Raw genomic sequence first — 8,547 nt, 5'->3', positions numbered from 1 at the left:
GTGTGTGTGTGTGGGGGGGGGGGGGTGCGAGCGAGTGAGTGGACGCTGGTTGCTGGAAAGCCATGACAATAAAAACCTCTCAACCATCCCAGTGAATGTTGCCTTGTTTCTTTCGCATCACTTTTCGTACGTTAGATTAATGCTAATGCAAAATAGCTCAATGCTACAGTCCTGTAACTCAACAGTTTGTCTGATTCTACACAAGCGATGGCAGTGGCAGATGTAAAAAGACAATACAGTATAGCAATATTGACTTACTACCGAGTCATATATCCTTTATCCTCCGCAAAAAATTACTCGTGCTAATACCATACTGAGTAGCTTAGATGTCTCAATGAGCAATATAGCCGTCTGTCCTTATACTGGCCACACACAGGTGGTCAAAATTGTTCTCAAAACAAAGATTTTCCTGTTCAAAGTGTTTTGTAAAGTTAAAAGCATTTTCTTAATGTTTTCTCGCAACATTAAGATGTTTCGCTCTTTGAATTTGATCTTTTTCTTTGAAAGGTCACTCATCTGTGTCTCTATTTTTTTTGGGGGGGGCGGGCTGTGTATAGTGTTTATACTGATGATTACAATTGCGACATAGGTACTCCTGTTGTATCGTCTGCATTTTGGAATAAAAAAAAAGAGATCCAGAGCACTTCTCATACTGACCACAAGATGGCGACAGCTTGACGCCTGGATGATCTAGTGTTCAGTTATGATGCATCTCCAGCCCAAGTTCCACAAAAGCTACTTACACGCAAAGAAGAATGTATTGGTACACTGTGTTAAAGAAAGAGAGAGAGAAAAGAGAGTTTGGTTTGTTTTACAAGCAAGCAGAAGAAGGTTGGCTTTGATTGGTCGACGTCATCATGTCAGGCCTGTAAGTGAATTGTTCATTAGATGCAGCAAGATGGCGAGCGAGCGCCTGGCCTTTTTTCAGATAACCGAGCACAGAAGTAAATGTTAGTCGTTTGTTGCCCTTTCTCACAATAACATTTTGTTTGTTTCTAGATTTTTCCACACTTGAGGGACTCACAGCGTTTCCTTTTTCAGCCGGACAAATAACATTGGAGACTGTGTGTTTTGTATTGTTGAGTCAAACCGCAGCATTTGATATGGTGGACCACAGTATTCTGCTGACTTGTTTGCAGCATCAAGTGGGCATTAGTAGTCGTGTCTATTTGGCTGACAGGACTCTTTGTGTTTGCCTAGGTTGCTCTGAGTCCTCCCGCTGCCCCTCCGTTCGTATGGTGTCCCATAGGGTTCTATTTTATGGCCCCTGCTGTTTTTACTGTATTGGCTGCTCTTAGGCTCCATTCGAAGAAAACATGGTATTTCCTTCCACTGTTAAGCGGATGACAGATCTATATCCCGCGAGGCAAAAAAGGATCCGTTCTCCTTTCGACCACTTTTGTCCTGTCTAGAGTAAATCAAAACATGGATGTCATTGAATTTCTTAAATTACAACGAAAAGAAAACAGAAGTTATGGTGTCTTGTATTGCGACTGATTGGCGACCAGTTCAGGGTGCAGTGTGCCTTTTGCCCAAAGTCAGCTGGGATAGGCTTATAGGAGAAGCGGTGTTGAAAATGGATGGATGATTTTATGAAGGTTACTGAGGGGAAGGGAAAAATAAACCACGCTGGCGGGGAAACATGAAGGCTTTTATTTTAATAATAAATAATAAATTGGTGGATTGTAGTATAAACATTATTAAATCACAATAATAAATTATGGAAAGCCTTTAAAATTCCCATTTGAAAATGTTGACATAATCTTTTTCTCAGGAGATTTTTTTTTTTTTTTACAAAACCTTACATTTGGAGCAATAAAAGACACATAATGACAGTAAGTTATTTACTATTATTATTATTAATTATATTCCTGGTCAAAATTGATAAAAGCATGCAAGATACTGTACATATTGGCATTTTTAGCATGTAGCTTACACGTTGGAGACAAATGAAACTTTAAAGTTTACCCCGATACAATTTATTCGGTGATTCAACTTAGGTTGAATATATTTATTTACATTCAAGACAAAATTCATATTTTTTTCGTGTTTGTGGATAGTGAAGTTGTTGAACATTATTTGATTAGCATAAGCAGCATCACCGCTACTTCTCTCCTGACGCGGCGGCCTCTGCCTCACTGTGACGTAATTTCCTCTCCAACATGGCGCAGGAGGCAGGTCGTTGATGGCCATCGGACGGGATTGAAGCCCACCTTTGTGTGTGTGTATGTGTCTCCTCTTTTCTTTTCTTTCCTTTCCTTTTTGTTTTGTTTTGGCTGCTGCTTGAGGCTCAACGTTGCGACGAGTGGAAGCCTTCGTTTTGTGGGCAAGAGCCCCCACCACCACCACCACCACCACCATCACCTCTCCTCTTCAGAGACACACATACCGCGCCCCGAATTCCGGTGCGTCATGTTTGAGGGCAAAAAGACGAAAAACATGTTCCTCACAAGAGCTTTGGAGAAGATTTTAGCCGACAAGGAGGTAAAGAAAGCCCACCATTCTCAGCTACGCAAAGCCTGCGAAGTGGCACTCGGTAAGTTGGCTTGTTTTTGCTTCCCCCACCCCGCACTCCTTCCTCGACTTCTCGCGTTCGTCCTCATTGATATAGACACGTCATGCAGTACCCTAGGACTCATTAATCGTATATCCTGCGACATTTGTAGAAAGTTATTTGGCCCGGAATAAACAAACAAACAAAAAAAGAATAAAACGCCATTTTGTCTCGTAGGTGACTTGCATGTGAGAAACCTGGGAAGCGTGTGTGGCTATCCGACATTCAACGCGGAAATGGTGCAAAGGGGGCTGTTAGTTTGCGGTGTTTTGGCGTGCGTGTAGGCCACAAAAGACAAACTGTTCCCACCATAGCGACCGTAATCACTTTTCCCATTCATAAACCATAATCGTGAGCCGTTTAATCGCGTGCCATCAAGGCTACAAAGGAACGGTGTGTCGGCGTCTCTTCCTGGTACACACTCGAGGACACAGTCGCCCTCTCACGCTCGTGACAGCGACGCGTTTTGTTTGCTTTTATTTCGTGCACGTTTTCAAGGGGTTAAACGTCAGATTTGTGGTTCCACATGACCATTATTTATCTTCAAAGCCGGGGGGAGTGTAAAGAAGAAAGGTGACAGCTGTCAGAGCACCTTTTTAAACTAGGGCAAAGCCGCTATCGGAAGTAGACAGTGCGACTTCCGGTTGGACATCAAATTAAAAGATAACTACAATTCGTGAAACTTCGAAAAATATGCTTAGGCAACCAAATTAACCAACTCAAAAAAATTGAAATTCACCTCTATCATCTATCATATACGACGTTGCCTATCCTAAAATTTAAATAAGCGACAACACTATTTTAACACAATCTCAAAGCTCTTATTTTGAAGTTTATCCAGTGCTGCGTCCGGTTTACACGTAGCCATTCACGGGAGCTGTTAACCGGTGTATCTCCCCATATTCCAGCCTAATAATCATAAAATCCCCTGCAAAAAATAGGAGGCTTTTGTGTTTAAAACACAGTGAAGATGTGTGTGCAGTGTTATTCTGCACGGGCCTTATTTATGAAGCAAACAGCTCAGGACAAACAAGGCTTTTGTCCAGTCAAGGGATGTAATCTGATTCTGGGAGTGGACACAATGGGAGCATCTTGTGGAACAGCACACCACCTGTGTGGGGATATTGGGTGATCGTCAAGGTTAAAACACACAGGTTTGCACTGTGTTTTAGCTCCATTGATGTTATTCCTTCTTGCAAGAATATGTAATCATTATCATCATATCATTAATCATGTATGACATATTTAAAGAAAGAATTATCCAGGTTGGATGCACGGAAACTCAAATTAAGCCTCATACAGCCTGATTCATCTGTCCAGTGGCGCCAACTCTTGGCTGTGTACAGTGCGAAGAGCAGGAAGCAGTACAGTAGTAATACATGGGGGAGAAAAAAATTATACACACACACACACACACACACACACACACATATATATATATATATATATATATATATATATATATATATATAGATGACTGTGTGACCCAGAATACTAAGTGACTTACGTAATCTCCTGTCGCTCTCGGGACTTTGAGACATCTCTGCGCTGTCGCTCAAGATCTCTCGATGTGCATTCACCAGTTCACCATTGTCTGAATTGGATCTGTGCCCAATGTAGCAGTCATCAGTGTGTAGAATCACATCATTCATTTTTTTTCACAATTTAAAAGAGGTCCGAGGTGTCGATATAACTTGCCTTCATTTTTTTTTCAAGAGTTTTTGATATTTTATATAAATGAATGAATGAATGTATTGTCCCCACAAATTGGTCAAGACACGTTCAAAAACTTTCTTGACTTCACATGCTCTTTCTCTGGCTCCCACGTCACTCACCAGGCAAGGCCCCACCTTTTAAAGGTGGTTTAATTTCACACTTGGTTGGTGGGCACCGGGCAACCCAACTATTTAATTCCCAACATTCCAAAGTAAATTTTCCATGAGTTCACTTTTGAGTGACCATGGCTCATTGACATTTTTGAGCAATTTGTGACAACAGGAGCTATGAAGTGAGTCACCGAGAGCGAGGCGAAAGGTTTGGACTAGACAAAGAGCATCATCGTCATCCACGCTCCCGCTCTGATCCCTTTTTTTTTTTTTTTCTTGAAATGCCAAAATGTTACCCGGCAGGCCTTTGCGACAGGAACACTCTCTCTACTTGCCATGCTCTCGACAGTGCAGGTGTCCCCAATGTTTTGACCTACTTTGCTCCCACCGAGCCGAGCGACTCTCGTGTTCCGCCGCTACTAGCATGACGGGGTTTATAGCCAGCGGCGGTGCCAACGGGACTATTGTACCTCGCTGACCATTCAGGGACCTTGCGCTCCTCCCCGCATGGTTTTGAAGCATTTGCAGCACAGACGCCGCCGCGTGTGCGCCCATGATAAGCACCGGGCCTTAAATAAAAAGTGTTTGCCAAGCAGTGGCTACCGAAAGACCTGTGCAGCCTCAATCGTTAATTATCTGTACTGTATTTACTTAACTACACTGCTCTAGTTTCTCAATGGAGCTTCATTTTTCACTCAGATATGACATTTAATGTTTTTAAAACATCGTGCTCTCGAGTGATTTTCTGTTAGTTTGTCATAGGAATAATTCAGTAGCCACCAACTTTTCGCTAAATTCCCAAATCAAGGCTTCCGGATTGGAACCCCCCCACCCGCCTCCTTCCTGCTGCAAAGTGCACACACTTTAGCTCCTTGTAATCCCAAAGGTGGCCCGCTATCCTGATAATGAGCTTGCGCTCGCACTCATGTCAGCGTGTGCCGGGACCCACGCTCGCTTTCCACACATAAATAATCCTTTTATCTATCCTGAAGATGACGGAGAATATATTTATAAATGGTGTGTATTTTGAACTGGAGCCCTCCATTCATTATACATGGGCTAGTGTATCGTGATGCCTCCTTCAGTCCTGAGACGGGGCTATGAATTAATTATTCCGCATGCAAATGAGGAGGCCCTTTTGTCACTGAGTCCACTGCTTATTAGGATGAGCTGCCTTGATTGATTTGGTCAATGTCTTTGTTGGCTGCCGACTGGAATACATCACGTTTAAGGAGGCAATTAGGAAGAAGACACCCGACAAATATAACCAGAATGCAATATGACCAATTAAAAAAAATTCATAATAAAAAAAAATGTGAAAAAAAATAAAAGGTCCTTCATTTGATGCAAATTTGTAGACAATGTCTCAGAGATGAGATAATGTGTGGGCATATCCCATAATTTGTGAAATGAGACGCCTCCCCCATCTGCACTTGAGTAAATAAACAGCCTAGTCCGCAATTAGGAAGTAGCCTTGCGGCGCTTTGTCAGGTCATCCTTCTGTCATATTTATGCCGTTTGCTCATTTCAATGACAAATCCGAGTTATCAAGGCCTCGGGTTGGCAGAGAAAATAAAACTGCTCCGGTTTCACTGCAGGAGTCGAACGTGTCTTTTTGTGTAAGTACAAGCCAGAGGAGGCGAAATAGCTGACGACAACGTTCGAATGCGCCTCCTGCAAATGCAACCACTGCCGCGCGACCTTTGATTTCGGTCCGGACAATAGAAATGTCAGGGGACTCGGTTTCGTGCCTGTGGCTCTCCTTGTGTTTACATGCGGAATCTGTGCAATGCTTACAAGCCCTGAATACATGTTGGGTTGGCATTCGACAAGACTGAACTTTTGTTTTTTTTTTAACTGTATGGCAGCTAGGGACGGTCCTCGTCAAATGTTGTCGTCCCGGTCTCGCCTGCGCTTCATCCTCTCCCTCATTCTGCATCTGAACCTGTCGTCCCTTCACTGCAAGATGTTTTTTTCTCCGAGAGAGAGCGAGAAAGCGAGAGCGTGAGCGTCTCGGGAGAGTTGTCTCTTTGGATGTTTCTCCCTACCACCAAACTCCACCCCCCACCTCCAGCCACCCATCCTCCTGCCAGTGGATCAGCTGGACCCGAGCTGCCTTTTAATTGACAAATCCTTCGCGCTCCCAAGGGGAATTTTGCCATGTTTATCGCTGCCTTCGAAACTGCCGGATTGGAGGGCCGACCCCAAAGTGTTCCAGTTGAGTCGTAAACATGGCTGACGACCACGATAGGCTTGATTAGTTTTGCCGGATTTCCTCAAATCGTGGCTGTGACTCAGTTAACCACTTAAAGACCAAAAAAAAAAAAAATGCCTCCCTCAAGTCGACATCTTCATTTTTCCCATCAGGGGGAGAAAAAAAACAGCTTGTAACTGTAATTGAAAGAGACATGATGCAATTTTGAAAACAGTTCTCGGCTGACCCGAATAAAACATAACTGCAACTTGCTGCGGTCAAAATACACCCAAGGTTCAAGAATTCCAACAGTGAGGATAAAGCGGTTCCGATAACAGATGGATGTTTTTGGACCCTCGGAAAAGAGCCCGCTTTGAGGGGGCTGTTCTGTCTCATGCAAATGAGCCATTGGCCGGAGGTCGCGCGAGGTCATGCCGAATCGAAAAGCGTGGCTTGCATTTTGACTCTTCGAGGCAGCGCTGGATCACCATGCCACCAAATTGCCCTTGTGAATGAGTGTGCAGGGAAACGCATTCAAATTCACGCACGCATTATTCACGTGGCTGCTAGCTTGCATTCTAAAAATAGTCTCTAAGGTGAGCACACATGAAATGCAGCAGCGCGCCAGTGAGACAAAACATAAAAAAAGGAGGAGACTCGCGCATGCTCAAGTTGACGCTTCAGCCACGCGACGAACGACCAAACATGCCAAGCGCGGCCAACTTGAGCTGCTTGATCAGCGCTAATTCGATAAGAGCATATTCTGCCAGCAGGGCGTTCGCACATACGTAGTGAACACGCGGCGGATGTGGACACACCTCACACGTATAAGCGATGCAGTCATGAAAACTGGGAAATTGAACATATCAAATGAGGGCAAAACTCAATGGAACAGCTTCCACTTCGCATGTGCTATGTTATTGGAAATTGATTTGAGCAAGTCTTTCAATTGGGTGTGGCAAGCATGCTGTAATTTGTTTCCCATAGGGTTGCAACTCTCTTATTCTCCAGATTAGCATTGAATCCAAAAAATAAGATCCAAATTGATCTTCACATTCTGCTGTAATAGCTTTGACTTTGAGCGTGCGGGGCCTGGTGAGTGACGTGGGTGTCAGCGAATGAGTCGGCTGTGTAGAGCGAATAACTGAGTTTTTTTTTTTTTTTTGATAAACACGTTGACATTTAACACAATAAGACAAATCTAAGAGGGATTGGATTCAAACAAAAAAAAAAAAGGGAAAAAATAACTCTGTTGTCAAGTCAAACAAAAACAGTTTTCTATTCGTCGAGCCCAAGTGCTTGTTCAACCAAACGATTGAAATGCATTCCTACATGTATATCCTTTAAAGCTCAGTTGTACGACAGGTTCCACAGTGTCCGTTGCCGTCTGGGAAGTACCCGCATTCCTTCATGCTCGACGGCCTTCCAACCAAATGCCCGGGCGGCGGAATGATTAGCCAGCCGTATCGCTTGTGTCCTTCCCATCTGCTTTGAAAAGCACCTTGAATGGACGGGACTCGTCGGACCGCCTTGTCAACAATCAAGCTCTCCGCCATATTGGCCTTTGTCAGTAGCCCTCAAGGGCCTTGACGGAGAAGTGCCACGGCAGGATTTGAACAGTGTCACCGTGGCAACAGTGGCTGCCAACGGTGAAGATGAACCGATCGATAGATAATGCTGTAAATTGTGGACGAGCGGAAAACAAACGCAACAGCGGTGCGTCGATACCCGCTTCGAGACACGTGCGCACACTCGAAAATTAAATTAAAAAATTGGTGGGGGGGGGGCTACTCATCTTAAATGGTGCGCTGCCTTTTGAAGGCACTCCTCGCTCGCTATGCCCTGTTTCAGTCAAATCTCCTCACTGCTGTCATGTTTAATGTCGAGAGTGGATGGCAACTCCTCACTCTAATGACTTCACATAACAAAAGACCGGGGGCCCACGGTGGGGGGTGAGGGGGGCTTGGCGAGGG

At 44.2% G+C, this 8,547-nt stretch overlaps 1 protein-coding gene across 2 annotated transcripts in view; it reads left to right on the top strand.

Annotated features, from left to right (window-relative positions):
- The first annotated feature begins 2,122 nt into the window (after positions 1-2,122).
- Positions 2,123-8,547, top strand: part of arfgef1 (ADP-ribosylation factor guanine nucleotide-exchange factor 1 (brefeldin A-inhibited)) — a 33,426-nt gene continuing 27,001 nt past the window's right edge. The window contains exon 1 of one of the 2 annotated variants that reach the window (XM_019866284.1): positions 2,123-2,536. In XM_019866284.1, the coding sequence (XP_019721843.1) occupies positions 2,413-2,536 (124 nt within the window). In that variant the 5' untranslated portion in view covers positions 2,123-2,412. The remainder of the gene's footprint in view (positions 2,537-8,547) is intronic. The other variant, XM_019866285.1, reaches the window with a different exon arrangement.

Source organism: Hippocampus comes, unplaced genomic scaffold (genome assembly GCF_001891065.2).
Source record: "Hippocampus comes isolate QL1 unplaced genomic scaffold, H_comes_QL1_v1.1 scaffold3, whole genome shotgun sequence".
Lineage (NCBI taxonomy): Eukaryota > Metazoa > Chordata > Actinopteri > Syngnathiformes > Syngnathidae > Hippocampus > Hippocampus comes.
This window is presented reverse-complemented; position numbering and strand designations above follow the sequence as displayed.